The following is a 26,136-nucleotide window of genomic DNA, read 5'->3' as shown; positions in this document are numbered from 1 at the left end:
TTCCTTTAAACCCCCCCCCCCCCAAACTATTGTGTACGTTCCAATTACATTATTATTGTAGTACCATTAGTTAAAAACAATGTTTTTAAAACTTTTTTGCCTCTTACTACTTTTTTTTAAAATCAGTTTTTATCGAGATATTTCGAATATTTGTCAAATCCACCACATATTTGTATATGGTTAAGTACGATTATGGAGACTTGGTAATAATATATGAACATCATTTATTTATGATTTACATTTTTAGGGCTATTTTGAACCATATTCAAAAATAAGTCACATCCCGATAAAAGGTACCTTTTCGAAAAAATACAAAGAGGCAAAAAAGTTTTAAAAACACTGTGTTTAACTAATGGTACCGCAGTAATATTTTAATTGGAACGTACACAAACATTTGGGTGGTTTAAAAGAACAAAACCCCCATAAAAATGTTATGTAAACATATTGAAAAATAAGCCTCAACTCGATAAAAACTGCCTTATCGAAAAAATACTAAGAGGCAAAAAAGTTTTAATAATATTGAATTTAACTAATGGTACCACAATAATAATTTAACTAAGACGTACTCAAAAGTTTGGGGGGGTTTAAGGGAACAAAATCCCCATACATTTTTTATGGGGTGCACAAATTTCACTATAATTTTTCTTTAAGATGTTCCTGCCATAAGAATGCCACATGTCCATTTTCAATAAAAAATCTCCAATAGTTTTCGATATATTCAAAAAAATCGATTTTCATTTTGTAACTTCAAAGGGCTGTAACTTTTTTTATCTGCATATTTGTACTAAGGTAAGTTAGGTTCATTCGAAATATTTTTGGTCCCAGAATATGTTCATTTATGACCTGTATTTTTGTTACACCCTGTACATTGGTACACATAAAAAATTTGTCATTTGAAGTTAATTACAGAATGAAAATCGACTTTTTCCAATATATCGAAAATTATTAGAGGTTTTTTATTGAAAATGGGCATGCGGCATTCTTATGGCAGAAACATTTTAAAAAAATAATATAAGTGAAATTTGTACACCCCATAAAAAATTTATGGGGGTTTTGTTCCCTTAAACCATCCCAAACTTTTGTGTAAGTTCCAATCAAATTATTATTGTGTTATCATTAGTTAAACACAATGTTTTTAAATTTTCTTGTCTCTTACTATTTTTGCGATAAGCCAGTTTTATCGACATGCGGCTTCTGTTTTAATATGTTTCAAATATACCTCAAAAAAATATAAATTATAAGTATATTTTTTTGTTACGACCAGGTCTCTATAATCTTCCATGTAAAAATATTGTGTTGGATTTTACAAATTTCAAAATATCTCGATAAAAACCGGCTTATCGAAAAAGTACTAAGATAGAAAAAACTTTTAAAAACAATTTGTTTAACTAATAGTTATACTAATTGCTTAACTAATTACTAATAGTTATTCTAATTACAATTGTTCAACTAATAGTTAACTATATAGTTAGCTTACTACAATAATAATTTAACTGAAACATACACAAATATTTAGAGGGGTTTAAAGGAATAAAATTTTTATGGGGTGCACAAATTTCACTTTAATTTTTTTTAAGATATTCCTGCCATAGTAATGCCGCAGGTCCTTTTGCCAATATAGAATCTGTAATAGTTTTCGATATATTGGAAAAAATCGATTTTCGTTTTGTAACTTCAAAGGGCTGTAACTTCTTTTATCTGCACCTTTGTACTAAGGTAAGTTAGGTTCAATCGAAGTATTTTTGATCCTAGAATATGTGATTTAATTTATGACCGACCTTTTGTTACACACTGTATACCTATTTGAAAATTTTGGTAGTAGGTATAGTATTGTAATCGGGACTAAAATATGTACTTCAAATATTCCAATTTGTTTTCAGTTATTAAGCTATTTTTATTAAATGATTTAATTTATTTTTTTAATATATATTAGCCTGATTCTTTAACAATACCGCTGTAATAATATTGTTGCTTAACAGGTTAATTTTCATTGTATTACCGGCGGCATCAAAAAAGACCAAATTTTTAACTGGGCGGATTTCTATGCACGCAAGTTTATTTAGTTGAATGGACATTTTTGAAAGTATAACTTGTAGGAAGATTTTTTAGATAAATACCTTACCTAATAATTTTAAAGTCGGAATTGCATTTGCGTGTAATCTTTTAAAACCTTCCGAAAAATATATTCGCTCGAAATGCTGATGACACACTCGTCTATTCGAATAAACTCTTTCAGGATCCATTAAATGAAGTTCAAGATTATTTATTTTCTGCAACCACAACTGAAATCGATGAAGGTCCTTTTTAGGATTTGGAAACCTATGGAGCAAAATATTGTTTTTTAAACTAAACTATTGTAAAGTAAATAGTAAATAAAAAAATAATATTTTAAATTAATTGTCAAATTTTAAATATGACAAGAGAATTGACTGACAGCGACATCTCTTGATTGGAATGGTAACTAATTTGCTGTCTTCACCTTGACAATTTACGTGAAACGTCTATAAGTATGTATGGTCTGTGATCTTCACATGTACCTATGTGCGGCAGATTCATTTTGAATGCCCGCTATTTTTGTAAAAGACAAAATCTGAGATGGCCTCATATCTAAATTTGAATCTTTGTATGTGTAGTGTCTGTGGTCCAAATTATATGCTTTTACCATTAAATGCACAGTAGTTCTTACATTATTTGCACGAATCTTTGCACGAATAGGTTCATAGGTACATGTGAATGGTAATTAACATAACTAAAGAGTTCAAAATATTTCCTAGAAAATTCTTTTACGCTATTTTCATCGCCGTTATAAATTTTTTTAAAAATTAATATATACAGGGTGAAAGAATCGGTAAAAAACAACATGTTTTTATATGAAAATCAGGAAAAACACAACTTTTGGTAAATCGATTCTTCCGGTTCAAGACCTTGGTCTTACACATAAAAAAAAAGAACCTATATAATAAAATTGGTTGAAATCGGACTTTTTGTTCAAAAGTTATCGTGCTATTAGTCACATATGTATAGTCGCCATTTTGAATGCCCGCCGTTTTGTAAAAGGTAAAATCTGAGATGGCCTTATATCTAAATTTGAACATTGATGTATGTAGTATATGTGGTCCGAATTATATGCTTCTACCATTAAATGCACAATAATTCTTATAATATTTCCACGAATCGGCCACACATAGGGTACATGTGAAGATACGTTATGCACTTATTAAATGGTAATTATTATAACTAAAAAGTTCAAAATATTTTCTACAAAATATTTTTACGTTTTTTTCAATTGCGGTATTACCTTTTTGAAAAATTAATATATACAGAGGGAAAAAATTGAAAAAAAAAACATATTTTTACATAAACAACTAGTAAAAACACAATTTCTGGTAAACCGATTTTTCTGGTTCACCACATCCATCTTGTAAATCAAAAAAATAATCTATATACCAAATTTGGTTGAAATCGGACCTTTCTTTCAAAAGTTATGGTACTATTAAACACATATTTATAGTCGCCATTTTGAATGCCCGCCATTTTCGTAAAAGGCAAAATCTGAGATGGCCTCATATCTAAATTTGAACCTTTATATGTGTAGTATCTGTGGTCTAAATTATATCATCATCATCAATGGTGCTACAGCCCTATGAAAGAGCCTCGACCTTCCCAAGTCTATTACGCCAGTCAGTCCTATCCATTGCCAACCGTTGCCAGTTTGCTGCGCCTATTTTTCTCCCATCCTCATCTACACCATCTTTCCGGTACGACATCTATATGAAATAAACGAAAGGATTTCTCTGGTGTACAGAAGAAATCCTTTCCGTAGCGGCCGTGACCATGTGAATTCAAAGTCTTGATAAAAGACTATGAAACGACAAAAGATACCTCTTTGTATCACAGATTTGTCTACAAAGCCACGTTATTCGCTACGCATTCCTCAATAACGGAGAAACCGTGATAATATGAAAGAACGGCGATTGCATTTTATTACACTTCGACCACCACCGGTATTCTACACGACGTGTTTCGCAGGTTATATCAACCGCTCGTCAGGAACACCTAGGTGAAGTGGTCGAAGAGGAATAAAATGCATGAGGCCTTCCTGGTAATAATAAAATACCAGACTTCAGTACACTAGGTACGACATCTATATGAAATAAACGAAAGGATTTCTCTGGTGTACAGAAGAAATCCTTTCCGTAGCGGCCGTGACCATGTGAATTCAAAGTCTTGATAAAAGACTATGAAACGACAAAAGATACCTCTTTGTATCACAGATTTGTCTACAAAGCCACGTTATTCGCTACGCATTCCTCAATAACGGAGAAACCGTGATAATATGAAAGAACGGCGATTGCATTTTATTACACTTCGACCACCACCGGTATTCTACGTGTATTCTACACCTTTAGAAGGGCATGTATAAGCAAACCTACTAAAATGATCTACCAAAAGATGAAGATAACGTTTAGGTGAATGGTTGCCTGCAAACCCACCAATAGTGTCAAGTGACATGATTTCATATGGTTCCTTGGCTGGCCCTAACTGTGATAAACGACCAATATCTCGGCTTCTTCTTGACTTGTTTTTGTTGCAAATATCACATTGGTTACAAAATTCTGCTATAACTGCATCCATATGTTTAAAATAATAAAAAGGTCGTATCTTTGCTAGCATATGACCAGTTCCAATGTGGCCATAGTGAGAATGAATTTTTTTTACCAACTGTAAACCAAAGTTCTTAGATATAAAGATCCGTTCTTTGTTTCTTAGTTTTTTATAAAGAAGTTCGCCTTTTTTGACTGTACGTTTGTCTAAAGATAGCTTAGTGCTATTATTTTGTTGATCTTCTTTTAGGTCTTCGATGGTTATCAAATTAACCACTTGTAGTATATCATCAGTATTCTCAAATGATTCCAAAACAGGGTTTCTCGAAAGAGCATCTTCTTCTTGGTTCGTTTTGCCTGGAGAATATGTAATGGTAAAATCATATTGAGACATATAGTACACTAGGTCTCCAAGTTCTTCATCAGTTCGTGCTTTTATTTTAAGATTTTCTAATGGTTTATGGTCTGTGATTACCTGAAACTTAAGCCCTATTAACCAATGCTGCCAATAACGTAGCGCTTCTCTTATTGCGAGACACTCCAAATAGACCGCTTTTTTCTTTGCTTGTGATGGCGTGAATTTCTTTGAAAAATATGCTACTGGGTGCAACTCACCATTGTCTTGTAACTGTTTCAAAACTGCCCCAACTCCTAAAGCACTAGCATCTGTAAATAAAAAAGTTCTTTTCTCTGGGTCAAAAATTGACAAGATGGGACTCTGGCAGAGATATTCTTTGATTCGAATAAATGTTGCCTCGCATTCATCTGTCCATTTAAACTCTGTTTTATTACGTAGAAGATTATGGATGGGCTCAAGAAACCTAGTATGATCTGGAATGTATTTATGGTAAAAATTTATTTTTCCTAGGAACTGACGAATATTTTTCTTATTTTGAGGTCTGGGAAAGTGCTTAATAGATTTTAAGTTATCATTATGTGGTCTAACAGAATTGTAAGAGAGAACATGGCCTAAATACTTCACAGAAAATTGAGCAAATTTACATTTTGTTAGTTTCAGCAGGAACCCTTCTTGTCTAAGTGCACGAAGTAATTGTTCTATGTGATGTATGTGTTCTTCGAAATCAGAAGAAAAGATTAGAATATCATCAATATAATTTATGCAAAAGCCCTGAAGTCCGTTACGTCGAATAGTAGTGGCTAGTATTCGTTGAAAAATCGCTGGAGATATTTTTAAACCAAAAGGTAATTTCTTCCATTGATAATGACCGGACTGTGTAACAAATGCCGTCTTATAACGATCTTTTTGCCTTACTGGTATTGTCCAAAATGCTGAATTAATATCCAAAACTGTATACCATTTGCAGTTTCGAGCCTTTACTATAATGTCTTCGATTCGTGGGAATGGTTGTGATTCCGGTACCAAAATTTTATTCAGTTCACGAAAATCAACACAGAGTCTCGATCGTCTTCCTTCATCTTTCTTATATGCCAAGGTCACTGGTGCAGCAAAAGGAGATTCAGATTCCTCTATCAATCCTGCTTCAAGTAACTTGGTTATCTGACTTTCAATTTCACGTTCATCAGGAATGGAACATCTATAAGGTTTCTTTGAAATATATTTATTTTCTAAGAGTTTAATGTGAGCTTCCTGATTTTTTACTTCTCCTACATCGTATTTGTGTTTTGCAAATATCGATAAGTTTTCATCCAAAATTTTAGAAATTTGTTTTATTTTAATGTTGTCTAGATGTTTTACTTTATCTAAATAGTCATAGGAGTTTTCTTCGAAATGTCTTACCTGAACTTTATTGTTATCTAAAGTCTCGGTTGTACTATTATTACTATATCTTAAATTTTCCTCTAATATCTTAATATCTTCTATCTTATTTTCATCCACTCTTTGGAGAATATTCAAATTTTCATCTTGCAGCAAACGAAACTGTTTAATGGCATCTAATCCTAGCAATACGTCATAAGAAAAATTATCATTTTTAATCACAAAAGCATCTATTTCTTGTTCTATTTTATGGATTTTCATAGGTAACTTTATTTTATTATAACTTTTTTCCACACCACTAATTGTTCTAAATGTCTGTTCATTTTCCAACATATTATGTTTAACATCTTCAATAATCTTTGAATTTATCAGTGTTATATTAGATCCACTGTCATAAACTCCAGTAACTTTATTATTGTTTATTGTAACAGTTAATTTAATTAGTGGTGTATAATCTAGTTTTTTTGTTGTTCTTCCTCTTGAGCATTAACAGCAACTTCACCCACATCCGCTAGATTTACCCTTCTCGCCTCAGCGCTACGGGTTTTGTATCTGCAAATTTCAACTGGATGAAAACGTCCTGGGTACCCACGAGCCTCGCAGTTACTGCATGGTCGTTTTTCTATCGATTTTTGATTTCTACTTTCATTCAAACGAATATCAGTCTCATTAGTAACACTTAAAAATCTTCCTTGTCTTTTTTTGAATCTAGGAAATATTGATGTGTAGCTACGTAGCTGATTCATAAGCTGTTCAGTAGTATTAATGGTCTCTTTGTCCAAGCGATCTTGAATGTCCAATGGCAGACCCAACACAATGTGATTTATGCGCGATTGATCTGACATAGATGGCTCAGTCTCTAACAACATCCTTTCTTTTTTTAGCGCATAGTCTAGAAAAGAACCGTTTATATACTTATAAGTATATGCTAGATATACTGTTCGCCAACTTTTATCGCCGTAAGTTTCTAAAAAAAATTTTGCCATTTCAACCATGCTCCATGCATTGTTAATTTACATAAAGTTGAGCTATACCATTCTATAGCATTATGTTCCAGAAATAGACGTAATATTTGTATTTTAGCTTCATCTATTACTATTTCATGTCTTTCGCAGTCATTTTCAAAATTACTCATCCACTGTCTAGCATTTTCTTTGCCTTAAAATTTATTTAAAACAAACTTACTTTGAATTTGGGAGATATCCAGCCCCCTGTTTACTTTTGTCTCGAGTTTATTACTTAATTTATCAATTAGTCTTATTAAATCTACTTTAGTTTTATCTGTTGCTTCTAATGAAACCGGAGTATTTATCAGCGTACTATTCTCTACTATTTCCTCTAAATAACAATTTTTAAAAACAAAATTACAATCTTCATCTAAATACAAAGTAACAATCTCAGGATTTAATGTAATCGTGATGTTCCTATACTGACCTACTTTTGTCAAAGCTTTACTTGCCATTTTGACAGTACTACTTGTGTTAAATAAATCTTCATGATGTTTTAAATTTTGTAAATTTGTTGGAAAAAAATAAGTCATATCATCTGATAATAATCTAATTGTTGTTAATTTAACTACCTCTAAGCTATTTTCTTCACCAAGTTCCAAATGGATTCGTACCTTCTTTGTTGACATCTTCCTGTTTTCAAGGTGACTAAAAACCGATTTATAATGTAGAAACTCTGGAAACTCGGGACATAGACTAAACACCGTTTTTTCTCCTTAAAGAACAAAATTTATTAGTTTTGTATACAATTATAAAAACAATATTTACATACCTTAAAGAAAATCGGTTTTATAAGTCTTTAACATTCTAATCTTTAAATTAGCAATAACAAATAAATAATACATTAACAAACTTAAACGATAAAAATTAACAGATATGTAAGAAAATATTAAATTAGATTTTAAAATTGACGGAACAAGATTTATGTCAATTTAGTGTCAGAATATTTATTATTCTTCTCTTTCTTTATAAATATCCTTTAGTCTTTTACATACCAGGTTTTCATTATTACATATATATATATATATATATATATATATATATATATATATATATATATATAAATATATTATTTGTCCATATCTAATCTTAATAAATTTACAGTTTTCTCCTGAAGAAGTCACCAAATAGTGACGAAATATTGAGACCTAGAACAAATAGAGTTTTATTTCATATATATATATATATATATATATATATATATATATATATATATATATATATATATATATATATATAAGAAGGCACTTATGGAATAAAATTATTTCTGTCCTTGTTTTAAATAATTTTAAAAAACGCTGGGACCCTTAAATTTTTATATACAGTATGTCCCTGTAAGTTGTATCCATATGGAAAACTTTTTTATTATTAGTTTTACGAAAAAAAGTTATTCTTCATAAAAAGCTCTGCATGGTCCAAAACCTAATATTTAACTATCAAATATCAAATTTTTTTAATATTATACGAGGTATGTCAAAAAGTTTGAATTTCACTCAAGAGTTAAGTAGCTTTATTTCTCACAATATTGAAATTTGCTATTATGAAAAGTTGTTTGGAATTAAAAAATATGTTCTAGTATGCAATTACATCCTTCTAATTGAAAAATTATTTTTTTAAAAAATTATGGATAACATAACATTATTTTCAGTTATTTCAATTCAGATAACTCTTTTATTATTAATTTTACGAAAAAAGGTACTCCTAATGAAAAGTTCTGCATGGTCTAAACCCTAAAATACAACCATCATATGTCAAATTTTATCAATTTTATACGAGGTATGTAAAAAAATATGAATTTCGCTCAAGAGTAAAATACGTTTATTTTTCACAATACCGAAAATTGTTATTATGAAAAGTTATTTAGAATTAAAAACTATGTTGCAGTATGTAATTACATCCTTCTAATTGAAATATTCTGAACTATAAAGGTACTTTATTTTGATCTAAATTTATCTTTTTTGACATACCTCGTATAAAATTGATAAAATTTGATATAAGATGGTTGTATTATAGGTTTTAGACTATCCAGAACTTTTTATTAAGGATCACTTTTTTTCGTAAAATTAATAATAAAAGAGTTATCAGAATTGAAATAACTAAAAATAATGTAATTTTTCAAAAAAATTGTTTTTTTCAATTAGAAGGATGTAAATGCATATTAGAATATAGTCTTTAATTCCAAACAACTTTTCATAATAGCAATTTTCAATATTGTGAAAAATAAAGTTACTTTACTCTTGAGTGAAATTCAAATTTTTTGACATACCTCGTATAACATTCATAAAATTTTATATCTGATGGTTGAATCTTAGGTTTTGGACCATGCAGAGCTTTTTATGAAGAATAACGTTTTTTCGTAAAATTAATAATAAAAAAGTTTTCCATATGGATACAACTTACAGGGACATGCTGTATAAAAATGTGTGCTTTTTAAACATAAATTTAAATGTAGGTACAGGGTGATTCATGCAAGCCTAGCGTAGTCCATTATCTTTAATTTTAATTAAACACCCTCTATATTCTTGTTTTTAGAAGCTGCTTAACAACCTATTATGAATAATGCAAGGTGAAAATTTGAAATTATGTATAATTTTTGTCAAGATATTAATCACAAAAAACTTTGAAATTAATAATTCGGGAATCACACTTTAAATAAGGGTATTATTTTTTAAAATATCTATCACTTTTCTAAACTAAGTATCAATATAGTGGGTTTTGTATTTAATGCTTTTTATTTAAAGACATTTTAAAATAATTTGAAAATTTGCGTACATATTTAAAACATTAATGAATACCTACCTACTGCTGAAAACGATACTGCATGTTATGGACTTAAATTACCCATTTCATTTTTACCAAAATATAAAGTACCTACCTATCTATTCATCAGATAAACCCATAAATAACTCCGAGGGAACAGTTCCGGATATTGGAAACATAATATGACACATGGTCTTTTGAAAACAAAACAATCCTCAACGAAAGAATCCCTTATTAACTGAGGCACTTGACATCATTCTTACCCTGAAAATCATTTGTCGCTAACTTTACCATCAAATATAATTTAGGTGAAGTGAAACGAAATAAGATTATGCGCTGTTGGATGTTGGGCTTTGGGTTGTATAATATAAATGAGAAATGGTTTACATTTGAGCAATGATTTTTTTTTAGAGTTTTCGGTTGATTTTATACAGTTTTCAGTAGATAAGTAGATTGGAGTTCAAATCAGTAGGTTTTATACAGTTTTCAGTAGATCGGAGTTCATATCAGTACGTCTACTGAAAAATCAGTAGACAGATCATAATACAATTCAGGGTTCTATCATCATCATTCTCTTTGCCTTATCCCTATGCGGGGTCGGCTTCCCTAATTGCATTTCTCCACACAATTCTATCTTGGGCCATATCAATGTTAATCCCCTTTACCAACATGTCCTGCCTTATCGTCTCCACCCAGGTCTTCTTTGGTCTTCCTCTCCTACTCCTTCCAGGAATCTGCACTTCAGTTATTCTTCGTATGGGGTGGTTAACGTCTCGACGTTGAACATGACCAAACCATTTTAACCTATGCTCTCTCATTTTGGCATCAATTGGTGCCACACCTAGACTTTCCCTAATATACTCATTTCTAATTTTATCCTTCTTTGTCACTCCACTCATCCATCTAAGCATTCTCATTTCCGCCACGTGCATTCGCTGTTCCTCTTTCTTTCTCACTGCCCAACATTCAGTTCCGTACATCATAGCTGGTCTTATGGCTGTTTTATAGAATTTTCCCTTCAGCTTCATTGGAATTTTTCTGTCACACAACACACCACTCGCTTCTTTCCACTTCATCCATCCAGCCCTAATTCTACTGCATGCATCTCCATCTATTTCTCCATACTCTGTAATACCGATCCTAGGTACTTAAAACTATTGCTTTTTACAATCATTTCACCATCCAAAGATACCATTTTATTTGTAGTAGCTCCATCTTTAAATGAACATTCCAAATACCCTGTTTTTGTCCTACTAAGTTTTAAACCTTTTTCCTCCAGAGCTTGTCTGCACTGTTCCAGTTTTTGTTCTAAATCTCTTTCACTATTTCCTACTAACACGACATCATCAGCATACATTAAGCACCATGGAATGTTACCCTGTATTTTCGCTGTTATCTGGTCCAAAACTAATGAGAATAAATACGGACTAAGCACAGAACCTTGATGCAATCCTACTTTCACATGAAATTTATCAGTCTCTCCCACACCTGTCCTAACACTAGTCATTACTTCCTCATACATATCCCTCACAATCTTTACATATTCACCAGGGACTCCTTTCTTATATAACAATTCAGGGTTCTATGTAAAACATAAAAGAAATTATGTAGTTTTTTTATTTAAGTTAAAAAAAATGTTACGTAACGCGCTGTTCGAACCCCCCTCCCCCCATGTAACGCGCCGTAACGTTTTACAAAACCCCCCACCCCCCAAACTGCGTTACGTAATACTTGAACGCTCCCTTTGCAGAACCAATTTTCGTTCCATAATTATCCAATTCATCCATTCCAATGACAATATCATATTCCATGTCCTCAATTATAAAACAAATTATCAAAATTTGATATTCTCCATTTTTAAATCTCAATGTTAAACCAATAGCCTCATTCGTAGTCGAAATCTTTTTTGAATTAGCACTCACTAACCTTATTCGAGAAATATTATACTTTTGAGAATTTAGCCCTAAATCCTTTATCAATTGTTTATTAACTAATGATACCTCTGAAACATTGTCCAAAAGTATATCAACTTTTTTATTATTTTTAATATACCCCTGTACCATAACCAAATTATTGCGTCCGTATTCGACCTTTTTTTCCCGCTAAAATGATAAATTCCCTAGGGTAAGTATATATTCCTGAATTTGATTTTATCCCTGTTTTTAGTGAGTGCCCTCCCGAAAAGACGGCCCTGCTCTATTGCTTTCTACTTCCACATTGTCTATTTTTTGGTGTCCTTGTTCATCTTCTCCTTCTCTAATTAAACTTAAGTTGTTTATTTATCTGTTTTGTTCTCTTCCTTGTCCTTTGTGGTTGTTATATTGGTTTCCTGTGTTAAAATTTTCCCTTCCTGGATTTGGCTGATATGGTTGAATCTTATAATTTCTCCCATTGTTTTGAAATCTATTTTGCTGATATCCATTTCTATTCTGCTTATATCTATTTTGATGAAAATTGTTTGTATATCTTTGTCCCTCGTTATCCCTATATTCATTGTATCGGTATGTATTTTCATTACGAGACGGTCTGTAGTTGTGTGTGCGGTTTGTTTGGTTGTTCCCATTGTTTTCCGTTTGCCTACGTGTCCTTATTTCTTTTCTTCGTGCCTCTCTTACAACTAAGAACTGGCATAAACTGTCCATGTCTTTATATCCTTGTAAGGTGACATAGTCTTCCATTGTATTGTCAAAATGTCTTGCTATCAATTCAACTAGCTGTTCTTCGGAATAATTATAATCTAAATATTGCCCACTAGCGTATAGTTGTAACGCATATCTCTCTTCGGATATTCCTCGTTTCTCATCATACTTCCCATTTTGTAGTTCACTATAAACGACCATCTGTTTCTCTTTTCCCCAATAATAGAGAGTTATTGCCACCGGCAAATAAAGGATCCTTTATTACAGGATACTTTAATAAAGGACAAATACAGGACGGGTCTAAAAGAGTGGTATTGCAAACGCAGTTAAAGAATCTTTTATTTTGACAAATGACATGAAATATTTTTGTAAATATAAAAATAATCTATAAAATTCCATTTGTCGATATAAATTAAAATAAGATAATTGAAGAGTAAAACGTTAAATTTAATTATTTTGTCATTTAAAGATGTTTAGAGAACAACATAATATATCCCATAATACTCATCGTTCAATAAAATGGAAGTGCAATAAATTGGAAATAATACTATTTTAGGAGTTTTTAAATACTTTTGCATTATGGGTATATGTAATGGGGAATTTCTGGAGAATATATTATTAGGGAATAGTGGATATCCATTCCTCAACTACAACTACCGAATGACACCATTCCAGAATTTTCAGACAGAAGTTGTGTTTTTATAATCCATCACAAATCCCTTCAAGAATTGTTATTGAAATAACATTTGGTATTGTGAAGAGATTTCCCATTTTACCATATGTAATGAGATGCAAGTTACCTTTTATTCAAAGAATAATATCAGCTTGTTCAGTTTTACATATTGCAGTAGTACATAATAGAGAAAACGTTGAAATACTGGCAAATGAGTGTGCTGTTGATATTGATATAGAAGCTGTGGCAGTACATTTTCAACCAGGAGCTAATCTAATGCCACTAAATTGTATGTGTGTTTGTTTAAAATTATTGTTCGACATTTAAAGCTAGTGCTTAAACTAATTTTATTTTTATTGGACTGCAGTTTGTTAATAAATTTATAAATAAATATAAATATTATATTGGTGACTGATTTTAAGTATTTTATGATCATTAGCAGGTTTTAAATAATAAATTTATAAATATATACATACATGCTATTGGCGTTTGATCTTTTATCCATTATGGCCCTCTCTTTCTTTCTTTTCACCTCTGGATAACTAGTTATCAGGAAGTTTATCTGACAGATTAGATACTAATAGATATCTGACAGAGAAAAACTTCCCGTTAACTAGTTATCCGGAGCTGAAAAGACAGATACTAAGGATACTGTTATATAAACTTCCCAATAATTAGTTATCTGAAAATGAAAAGACCTCTAATCTGTCAGATAAACTTCCCGATATACAAAAAGATAATAGAAGAATTAGGCTTTATGCTGGTTTTTATTAATTTTTTTGGCAATGTTTAAATAAACAAATACTGATGGCATGAAATGGATCACGAACAAGGAGGAATGAAGAAGGAATTGGAGATTGTGTTTACCGTTAAACGCATAAAACTGCAGTATCTGGGACACCTATGATAAATCAGCACCGTTACTGCCTGCTGCAGTACATATTGCAAGGTACAGTCAAAGGTAATCGAAGACCTGGTAGAGGGAGAATATCAATGAAACTGTTTCGAATCGCAGCTAGCAAGGTTACGATTGCTATATGATTTCCAACATTCGAAACGGATAAGAACCAAAAGAAGAAGATGGCATGAAAATGAAAGTGTATTAATACTTTTGATTAAAAACTTTATAGATTCTAATCTATAAAAGATTAAATTTTCAAAAATAAATACTTGAACCTTTGTTTTATTTTGTTAACCTGTTGTTATATATCTGTTGAATAGAACTCTATTTTGAATCTAGAATTTTAACAAATCCTAACTTTCATTAAAATTTATTGATCTTATATCTTCAATCTCTTATATCTTCAATAAATATTTATTTCTATAGAAAAATGTAAAATATATTGAGTTTAATAAATGAGTTACTGATATTTTAAGTCTGATCATTGTAATTAGTAACAATTTAAAATTATTTACATAATATTCCTTTTTACAACTTCTTGTAATAACAAGCTTCAATAAAATGTTCTTTTCTATATTCGTTTGGGTCAAAACATCAATAATCTATATCTCAGAATATTACTTAGAGTTGATTTTAATAAATAAAACCCAACATACAACTTTAATGATGAAAGTTTAATCAAATATCAATCCCACAATACATAAATTATCAATCCAAAGAAGCGACAAGATAAATTCAAAATACAAGTGAAGTTAGACCTTTCTTCACATTTTTGACACGTTATGTCAAAATAAAGGAACTTTTATTAAAATAAAGGTGTCCTCTAATTTTCCTTAAATACAGGCGGCCTGTATTTTATTAAAAGACAAAAATAAAAGACGCAATACTGCGCATGCTTATATGTCAAAATAAAGGATCTTTTATTACAGGTCGACTTAAAAGACGTTGGCAATAACTCTCTAATATCTCAAAAATTTCCTTTCAAATTCTTCCCAATCTTGCAACTCATTTTGCTTACTCTCGAACCATAATGCTGCTCCATCCTTAAAATGATTCCTTATCATATCCTTAGCCTCGTCAAACTCTTCATATTCTTGTTTTTTATTTTTAAGCACCCTAATAAACGGGATTGGGTGATGTTTCTTTATATCCCCGCCAAATTGGACCTTATTTTCTGCTCCACTGTGTATAATTACTTGTCTCTTTTCTCCCGTATTATGTTGTGCTTTTACCTCCAATAATTTCTTATCTATCTTCTCAATCTATCCTCTATTTCCTCTTCTCTACCTTCTACATGTTTCTCCAAACTCTGTAGTTTCTTGGTAAATTTTTCTAAATTTTGGCTAATTTCCTTTGTTTTCTTCTCTACTTCATGTTTCATCTGTTGTAAATACATTTGTACCTCCTCTTTATGCTGTTCTAGGCTCTGCTCCATTTGTTTAAAACCTAGATCATGTCGTTTACTGTTTTCGTCTATATGTTTTTCTATTCTTTCAGCTTGTTTTTTACTGTTTTCTTCCAGTCTTTTACTGTTTTCTTCCTGTCTTTTACTGTTTTCTTCCTGTTTTTGACGACTATCATTTAATTTTTAATGTATTTCTTCTGTCTGTATCTGTAGCATTTGTAATATCCTATCCATAGTTGACATTACTGTGCTACTCTCCTTGATTGTTGTTTCTGTAATACTATTTTCTTTGTCAACATTTTCTATTTCTTCCTCGCTATAACGTTCTTCTGTTTCCTTTTGTTTTTTGTTGAGTCTTGCCTCCATTTTCTTTCCTTTTTCTGGATTTAACAATGTGAAAGTACAAACCAAGCGAACTATTATCTTTGCCTACTCCCCACGAATGTTGATCAAATAAAAATATCTGGTTATGTAAAAAAAATATAATTATTCAAAGCGAAAAAGGTTTGAATAATAAAATCAAAAGAATAATTTGTCGAAATTTGGCAGAGAAAAAAAATTAGAAAAATCCTGTAAGAAAATATATATTTTCCAGTACACTTTGTCTGGGTATTGGTGTTTCTGCTTTAGCCTCACACGCTTGGGCGACAAGTTGTTTTGATTCTACTTATTTTCTCTAATATGTAAGCATTTAAAAATTACACTTACCTTTGTTTTTAATTACACACACCGGCAAAATTAGCCGAACACCTTAAAAATGGGACATGTTTGATGTCTCGAATTTCCGAAACCAGTGATCCGATTTAAATGATTCTTTTAGTGTGTTATAGCCTTATTATTTAAGAATATCGTTGTAATAATATTATTCCTAGACAGGTAAATATCATTTTATACCGGGTGTACCAATCATACTGTGTTTTTTTCTTAAAGTTTGGGACACCCTGTGGAATATTCTAGCATATGGAAAATATTAAAATTATCACTCAATTGTAGACTTAGGTGTTCTTAACATTTTCCTTTTTGATTCATTTACTTATGTGGGATACTAAAAAAGTTATGTGTGTTAAGAACTATCCATGATTTTCATCAATAAATCCTCATAGTAGGGGAAGAAGGTATGCTAAATTTGCAGTTACTCGAGCGTTATGGGGACCTATTGCATTGTGAAGAGTATGTAATAAAACCAGAAAAAGGTTAAGTTAAATTTTCCATAAAGTGGGGGACTTTTCATTTTTTAATTTAATTTTCCATTTGAAACAATCGCTTTTTTCCGATTATAGCGCTATCTATCCATAATTCGAAAAAATGTGTCGAATAAAAGTTGCTTATTTTTACGTAAAGAACCCAAATCTGCAATAAAAATTGGGGGCTCCTATTTAAGATTTTAAATTAAATCCCCCACCCCACCTCTGTGGGGGCTCGTGTTTGGTGCCATTCGATAGATTTTTCAAAAATATTGAATACGTGTATTTTGCAGTTTTTCGATCTGATGTTCATTTCGCGAAATATCGCAGGGTTCGTAGGTATTTAAAATTTTTAATTTACCCCTCAACCCTTTCCGTGGGGGTTCTTTTTTGGTATCATTCGATAGACTTTTGAAAAATATTGAACACGTATTTTTTAGTTTTTCGATCTGACGTTCATTTCGCGAAATATTCGCTTTTTTTGTGAAATTTTGTGACTCGCCCATTTTCTTAGGCCCCGCTCAAATCGTCAGATTTTTGAAATATACACTATTTTGGCTATTCTTAACTTACTTTATTTTAATCTGATGATTTCGAATTTTTCTAATGATAGATTTTCTTCGGACACCCCTTAACGAACTCCCCTGTATTAAGAACCAATCTCTTCACAATCCAATAGGTCCCCATAACGCTCGAGTAACTGCAAATTTAGCATACTTTCCTCCCTACTATGAGGATTTATTGATGAAAAACATGGCTAGTTGTTAAAGCACATAACTTTTTTATTTTCCAACTTAAGCAAATGAATCAAAAAAGAAAATATTAAGAAAGCCTAAGTCTATAATTGACTTTTAATTTTAATATTTTATATATGCTAGAATATTCCACAGGTTGTTCCGAACTTTAAGAAAAAAACACAGTATGATTGATACACCCGGTATAAAATGATATTTACCTGTCTAGCAACAATATTATTACACCGATATTCTTAAATAATAAGGCTATAACATACTGAAAGGATCACACAAATCGAACAACAGGTTTAGGAAATTTGAGACATCAAACATGTCCCATTTTTAAGGTGTTCGGCTAATTTTGCCGGTGTGTGTATTATTATATAATAACTCTTTGATTGGGCTAGATCTAATTAATAAAATTATCTCAGGGTTTTACGTCATCCAATCGCAGAAATGCAATAGCCAATATTCAGAAAAAACTCATTGAAAGATTAAAAATCAAAAATAAAATATAACCGTATATTAAAGAAAAATTGATTATACCAAAGAATTAAACACAAATTTGAATAATTGTAAAAACAGACAATCTATGAAATGATTATGCAAATTAATATAAACGAATATGAAAAATACCGCAAATTATTTTTGAAATAGAACGTTACCCAGTATAGATACAAATTGAATTATAACTGGTAAACAAAAGTCAATTTAAAAATCACGGAATGGTTTATGTAAAAGTTTATATCCAAGTTCACTGGAGTCTTAACGTAGAGGTCGATGCAACCAAAGAAAACCGAAATCGTGGCAAACAGAGAATATTAACGGAGAGAAATATCTAAGTTTGAATACCTTGGTACAGCTGCTGTAACTTGACACTGAATTTACTGTTAAACTAAAAAAACTTTTACTAAGTACTTTGTGTTCACGGTTGCCTATAAGGCTTTGATTAACGAAGACCGACACTTTTTTTTCTTTTTCCACACAAACTGCTTCTATCAGCTATCTGAATTACACTACTTCCTTCTTTCCTTGCCAGAAAACTTTTCGTTCAAAATTCTCCTTCCATCAAACACATCACTTCAGTTCCATTGGTCCAAACAAATATCCTTACTACGTCATATATCAAACGCCTCCAAATTTCCCAGTTGTCACTACTTTTACCACTTTCTCGGACATCGCTAATCCCGGCTTTTTCCAAATATTTTTCATAACTCCGAAAACAAAAACGTCTTTCGTATACCTCATTCACCCGCGAATTTCAATCGGTGCCTATTTTACAGGGTGAATGAAAACAATAAATATTTTAAAAATAAACTATTTTAAAGTAACACAAATTGACAAAATTTATGCGTACAAATTATTATACAATTAAATGGTTAGATTTTCTTTTTCTTTCTCTCTGCCTTTATTTATTTATGACAATTGATCACAGCTGAACAATATTAAACACAAGTGGAAAGGATTAATGGGTAAGCAGCTGAAATAACGGAGCCAAGAGTACTCTTTTTTCAATATCAAATATATTTCGGTATTGCCTTTATACCATCATCAGTGATTGATACAAATGTGTTATAAGTGAGTTGCTTTGTGAAATAATTAAAAATGTTATTGAACTTACAAAGTTGAGATTGCGGCTCTATGGTTAAAAATTTTTGTAAAAATCTTCCAAAAGGGGAAACATCAAACATATTAAAATTGTAAAAACACAAGAAAAAACAAAACATTTAAATGGAAAAAACTGTAACAATACACATTTAAAAAAATAAATTACGTAATAGAATCTTTTTGAATCTTAAGAACCAAAACATAAGGTAGGTACAACCAGTACTTTTTTGTACAAAAAAATTGTACAACTTGAAATTAAAATGAATTAGCGGTAATACTAAATGTTATGTTCTATGTTCTATGGTAGAAACAAAATTGATAGTTGACAATGACATAATGAAATTTTGTTTTGTGGTTTTATTCACCCTAACCTAACCTTACTTTTTTCTCACTTAAAAAAAAACATATTCTCAATTTCTCGAACGCAGATATTCGAGATGGAAAGAAATACGAAATAACCTACTAGTGTAGGAAACAAAGGTTGAACCTTGCAAAATGGACACAAGTCCGGTTTTATTTTTTTTCTAGTATATCAAGGGGCGCTTATTATAAGACTAACTTTTTCTGAAAAAATTTCGCCCCGGAACCTCCCTTTTCACCCCTTTAAAGGGGGTAATTTGTGGTTTTTGCGGAACGTAGCCCTTCCTGTAACTTTTACAAAAAATTTCTTTTATAGAAATATGAAGAAGACTATATTTTCTACGATTTATTTCCGACACCATCTCTCTCTCATCCACCGTTTAGCGAGGGTGGCGCCCTAAAGTTGACAAGTTTTTAAAAAAGATGTTTTTAAAAATTATATATTTTTCCCTAACTGTAAAGGAAATTAAGAAGAAATCCAGCGGCAATTATTCACAAATAATTGACTGATTTTTTGGTATAGGTTTCACTTAAGGGTAATTGCCCTTTTTTTAATTACAGGGTGTTACATTTTAAAAAACCTCTTTTTATACCATCTGAACCGTTTATGCTAGAGTAAAAAGGCTTTCAGCGATTACCCATGTACTGGTGCTATTTACAAATTTGTATAATGCACCCCCATTTTTTTCCCGGAACCACCCCAAAAAAAAGAAGAATTAATAAATAAATTGATTTTCTTGGAATCCTTCACACACAATGCCCTTTATTAATATGCTTCATATATCATTTTCTGCACGTTATTATTACCCATGCATGGACACCAAAAGCAATTTCCTAGTGCAACCCCTGTAGCAAAAAAAAATAAATAAAATGGGGGGTTGAAAATTTTTTTTTGTTTTTTGCTTTTTGATCCATATGGCCATATGCTTCATCAATAGTGCTTTTCAAAAATATATATGGTTATTGCAACATCTCTGCGAAAACCACCCGTATCCTTGAAAATATACTGCAGAAACTACCCCTATCCCTTGGCGAGCATGTTTTTACGATTTTCTCATTACCTATGTATTATTTTTAAACAAAACTTATACAAGGTTAAAGACCACTATTTACTCTAAAAATTATGTCGTATTCATTTTTTCGTATAAGCAACCGTTACGGCACAGTGGCGCCGTAAACCTCATATATGCTTTGGCGGGCTCCCGTTTTTGTTTTTTTTTTTCGTCATCTGTTCGTTTTATTGATAAAGTACTTATGCAAAATAAAACAACACAGTGTAACCTACAAATTATGACTTATGCACATTTTACATGCTTTGCTCCCCAAAGCCACAGTGGTGGCCCAAAATAAATTTTTGCAAATTTTCGCCACCTACATGAATTTTATTGCATTAATGCTACCTTAACAGCACAATATTTACCCTTACGTGGTCGCTACGCAGTGGTGGATCCAGGGAGGGGTGATGGGGGTGATCACCTCCCCCCTCTCAAACCAAGTGATATTATATTCAAAGATTATAAAAATATTCATTTATTTTTATAAAAATTTAACCAATTGGCACCCCCCTCTTAACGATGCTGGATCCGCCACTGTCGCTAAAGCATAAAAAGTAATTCTTATAAAAATAATATTAATATAATATAAGTATTTCTGTAAAAATAAATGAATATTTTTATAATCTTCAAATATAATATCACTTGGTTTGAGAGGGGTGGGGGTGATCGCCCCCATCACCACTCCCTGGATCCGCCACTGCTTAGCGACCACTTAGGGGTGAATATTGTGCTATTAAGATAGCATTACCGCAATAAAATGCGTGTAGGTGGCGAAAATATGAAAAAATTTATTTTGGGCCACCACTGTAGCTTTGAGGAGCAAAGAATGTAAAATGTGCATAGGTCATGATTTGTAGATTATACTGTGTTGTTTTATTTTAGATAAGTACTTTATCAATAAAACAAACAGATGACGAAAAAATAAACAAAAACTGGAGCCCGTCAAAGCATATATGAGGTTTACGGCGCCACTGTGCCGTAACGGTTGCTTAAACGAAAAAAATGAATAGGACCTAATTTTTAGAGTAAATAGTAGTCTTTAACCTTGTATAAGTTTTGTTTAAAAAAAATTAATAGGTAATGAGAAAATCGTAAAAACATGCTGGATAAGGTATAGGGGTAGTTTCTGCAGTATATTTTCAAGGATAGGGGTGGTTTGCGCAGGGATGTTGCAATAACCATATATATTTTTGAAAAGCACTATTGATGAAGCATATGCCCATATGGATCAAAAAGCAAAAAACAAAAAAAAAATTTCAACCCCCCATTTTATTTATTGTTTTTGGCTACAGGGGTTGCACTAGGAAATCGCTTTTAGTGTCCATGCATGGGTAATAATAACTTGCACAAAATGATATATGAAGCATATTAATGAAGGGCATTGTGTGTGAAGAATTCCAAGAAAATCACTTTATTTATTAATTCTTCTTTTTTTTTGGGTGGTTCCGGGGAAAAAATGGGGGTGCATTATACAAATTTGTCAATAACACCAGTACATGGGTAATCGCTGAAAGTCTTTTTACTCTAGCATAAACGGTTCAGATGGTATAAAAAGGGGTTTTTTAAAATGTAACACCCTGTAATTAAAAAAAGGGCAATTACCCTTAAGTGAAACCTATACCAAAAAATCAATCATCTATTTGTGAATAATTTCCGCAGCATTTCTTTTTAATTTCCGTTACAGTTAGGGAAAAATATATATTTTTTAAAAACATCTTTTTTAAAAACTTGTCAACTTTGGGGCGCCACCCTTGCTAAACGGTGGATGATAGAGAGATGCTGTCGGAAATAAATCGTAGAAAATATAGTCCTCTTCATATTTCTATAAAAAAAATTTTCTGTAAAAGTTACAGGAAGGGCTACGTTCTGCAAAAACCATAAATTACCCCCTTTAAAGGGGTGAAAAGGGGGGTTCCGGGGCGAAATTTTTTCAGAAAAAGTTAGTCTTATAATAAGCACCCCTTGATATGCCAGAAAAAAAATAAAACCGGACTTGTGTCCATTTTGCAAGGTTCAACCTCTGTTTCCTACACTATACAGCTTATATGCTTTTGGTTTATTCATATTCATCAGAAACCATGGTGTTACGATGCAGTTTGTTTGTATTGAATTATTTATCTAAGTGAAGTAAGTGTGAGTAAATCTCACTTAAGTGACTGATGTCCGGTTTTTTGTTTATAGTTAAATCAGTCTCAGCAATAAAAGCCATTTCAAGAAATAACCTTTTAAAATAATTGTTTTGAGGTGCTAGATGAATTACATTCTGTCCCATTTTTAGATACAAAGCTAATACGTTCAAATCATAACAAAATAGTAGTAGACTGGTACAGAAAATCTATGGCCTTAGGTAGGTTTTTAAACTATATGTCCTACCATAAACATTCCATAAAATTAAATTTATTTGAACAAATGAAATGTAGGGTCATACAAATCTCAGATATATCACTACAACAAAAAACCTAAAAATCTTACCAGTTGTTCCTAGATAATGGCTATCCACCAGCTCTTTTGAAGAAAATTTTGTTTAGCACACCATCGGTTACACTTAACACTACACAAAACCTTTCTCCTGTAAACAGTACCGCTGTTGATCAAGAAGTTGATACTGTAGCTATAACGTCCATGTCCACCAAATATTATACACTACCTTACATACATAATGTAACACCAAAACTGACACGAATCTTCAATTATGTTGGTGACTTTAAGTTTGCTACAAAAACAGCTGTAATAATTAAATCAGTCTTCTCAAAACTTAAAGACAAAACTTTGAAAGACAATATGTCAAATATAGTGTATAGTATATCATGCACAAATTGTAATCTGCAGTACATAGGCCATTCTTCGAGACGATTGAAAGATCGTATCACGTCGCACAGAAGTGATGGCAGGAGATATCCAAACAGATGTAATGTATCCATGCTTGTCCATGAAAATGATCACCAAATGAACTATACAGATGCTAAAGTTCTAGCAGTGGAAAACAATTATTTTAAAAGATTGTTTCTTGAAATGGCTTTTATTTCTGAGACTGATTTAACTATAAACCAAAAATCACACATCAGCCACTTAAGTGAGATTTACTCACTCTTACTTCACTTAGATAAAGAATTCAATACAACAAACTACATCATAACACTTATTATATATGTTTTTTTTAAGTGGGAAAAAAGTAAGGTTAGGTTAGGGTGAATAAAACCACAAAACAAAATTTCATTATGTCATTGTCAACTATCATTTGCTTCTACCATAGAACATAGAACATAATATTTAGTATAAACGCTAATTCATTTTAATTTCAAGTTTTTTTTTTGTACAAAAAAGTACTGGTTGTACCTACCTAATGTTTTGGTTCTTAAGATTCAAAAAGATTTTATTACTAAATTATTTTTTTAAATGTGTATTATTACAGTTTTTTCCATTTAAATGTTTTGTTTTTTCTTGTGTTTTTACAATTTTAATATGTTTGATGTTTCCCCTTCTGGAAGATTTTTTACAAAAATTTTTAACCATAGAGCCGCAATCTCAACTTTGTAAGTTCAATAACCTTTTTAATTATTTCACAAAGCAACTCACTTATAACACATTTGTAGCAATCACTGATGATGGTCTAAAGGCAATACCGAAATATATTTGATATTGAAAAAAGAGTACTCTTGACTCCGTTACTTCAGCTGCTTACCCATTCATCCTATATATATATATATATATATATATATATATATATATATATATATATATATATATATATATATATATATATATATATATATATATATATATATATATATATATATTGATGCACGTTAAGTTGTGACTTCCGGTATACAGAAGAGGCCGACTTCCACCTTTTCTACTAGGAATTATTTTTTAAAAATTGTGTATTTGGTAAAAGGGGGGCTTATAAAATGGGTCTACCTATTGAGGGGAAAGGATTTACCAAAATAAATTTTGTATATATATACGTATATAACGAAGCGTACAGCATACGTTATGGCTTCCATATATAGGGTAGTTCAAGGTGCGTTGTCACTTCCAGCGGTGTTGTCATATTTTGGAAGTCACAACGACTCGTCTGCTGATTTACCTCTTACTTTAAGCGTAATGTGTGATCTTTTGAAACTTTTACTGTGAATACAGTTGTGAATGCAGTTCTATGTTTTAAAGTTGTCTATTTAAATTAAAAGATTGATATTCTTTTGATTAAACAGGTTTACAAAAAAAATACATTTCGGAATATTTGACGAAACCATATGACTAGGGGGTTTTTGGGGTCGCTGGTCACGAATCCGGGGTCCGCTGACCTCTATCACGTCAGGTAATGGTAATCTCAAGGTCAAATCAAGATAAACCGACAGTCGCTCTGAAAAAGTATATTAGGGGGTTTTTGTGGTCGCTGATGACGAATTTGTGTCCGCTGACCTCTATCACGTCTAGCTCAAGGTCATTTCGAGGTCAAATCAAGATAAACCGACAGTCGCTCTGAAAAAGTATATTAGGGGGTTTTTGGGGTCGCTGATCACAAAACTGGGGTCCGTTGAGCTCAACCGCGACAGGTAAAGGTCATTTCAAGGTCAAATCAGTTTTGTGGACTTGTCCTGATTTGGCCTTGAAATGACCATTACCTTACGTGGTAGAGCTCAACGGACCGCAGTTTTCATGATCAGTGACTCCAAAACCCCTATATTTTCAGAGCGATTGTGTCGATTTATGTTGATTTGACCTTGAACTAGACGTGATAGAGGTCAGCGGACTAATGATTCGTCATCAGCGACACCAAAAACGCCCTAATATACTTTCTCAGAGCGACTGTCGATTTATCTTGATTTGACCTTGAAATGACCTTTACCTGGCGTGAAAGAGGTGAGCGGACCCCGGATTCGTGATCAGCCACCCCAAAAACCCCCTTGTAACATGGTTTCGTCAAATAGTCCGAAATTTAGTTTTTTTTTTGTAAACCTGTATTATTTATGATATGATTGATATTTATTTTACAAATACTAATATTTTATTATTGCTGCAAAATGGATTTTTTGGAATTAATTAAAAAAGTGTTATTAGTAAGTAATTTATTTATGAAAATTATATCAAAAATTTTAATAAATAAATTTGAACTTATAGGAAATTTTAATATTTATTATTTTTCTTGATTAAATTTTGAATTTTAGATTTTATTACAGGCACCGTCCTTTTAATTTTTGATGTACCAATAATAATGTGTAATAAGAAAATTAAATTAAATTAGATCCATCTTTTTAGAGCAGATTAGTCCCAGTCTGCTACTCGATACTATTGACTGTGCTTCTCCAGTTCTTTCTATCCTCTGTCTTTTTCTGCTAGTCTCTAATTCCTGCCCTATATAAATTTTCCTTTACTTCCTGTAACCATTTATTCTAGTTCCTCCGCGTCTCCTTCTAACTCCGGGTTTCCATTGTAAAATTGAGTTTATAGTTGTTACGCTACCTGCT

At 31.5% G+C, this 26,136-nt stretch overlaps 2 protein-coding genes across 2 annotated transcripts; both read right to left on the bottom strand.

Annotated features, from left to right (window-relative positions):
* Window positions 1-10,888: 10,888 nt before the first annotated feature.
* LOC126885981 (uncharacterized) lies at window positions 10,889-11,194 on the bottom strand (the record flags this gene model as incomplete). Its single annotated transcript, XM_050652817.1, has 1 exon — window positions 10,889-11,194. A coding segment is annotated over one exon (306 nt), but the record flags the coding sequence as incomplete, so codon positions are not given.
* A 1,194-nt stretch (window positions 11,195-12,388) lies between these two features.
* On the bottom strand, window positions 12,389-12,949 carry LOC126886166 (GATA zinc finger domain-containing protein 14-like). Its single transcript, XM_050653018.1, has one exon. It carries the CDS (start codon window positions 12,947-12,949, stop codon window positions 12,389-12,391), a length of 561 nt encoding a protein of 186 aa, XP_050508975.1.
* Between the last annotated feature and the right edge of the window lie 13,187 nt (window positions 12,950-26,136).

This window comes from Diabrotica virgifera, chromosome 6 (assembly GCF_917563875.1).
Source record: "Diabrotica virgifera virgifera chromosome 6, PGI_DIABVI_V3a".
Classification (NCBI taxonomy): Eukaryota; Metazoa; Arthropoda; class Insecta; order Coleoptera; family Chrysomelidae; genus Diabrotica; species Diabrotica virgifera.
Note: the sequence above shows the minus strand (reverse complement) of the source record. Positions and strands in the feature narration are given on the sequence as shown.

Coding starts and splice junctions, on each gene's coding strand:
- LOC126886166 (XM_050653018.1), bottom strand. CDS start 12,949: ATGGTCGTTTATAGTGAACTACAAAATGGGAAGTATGATGAGAAACGA.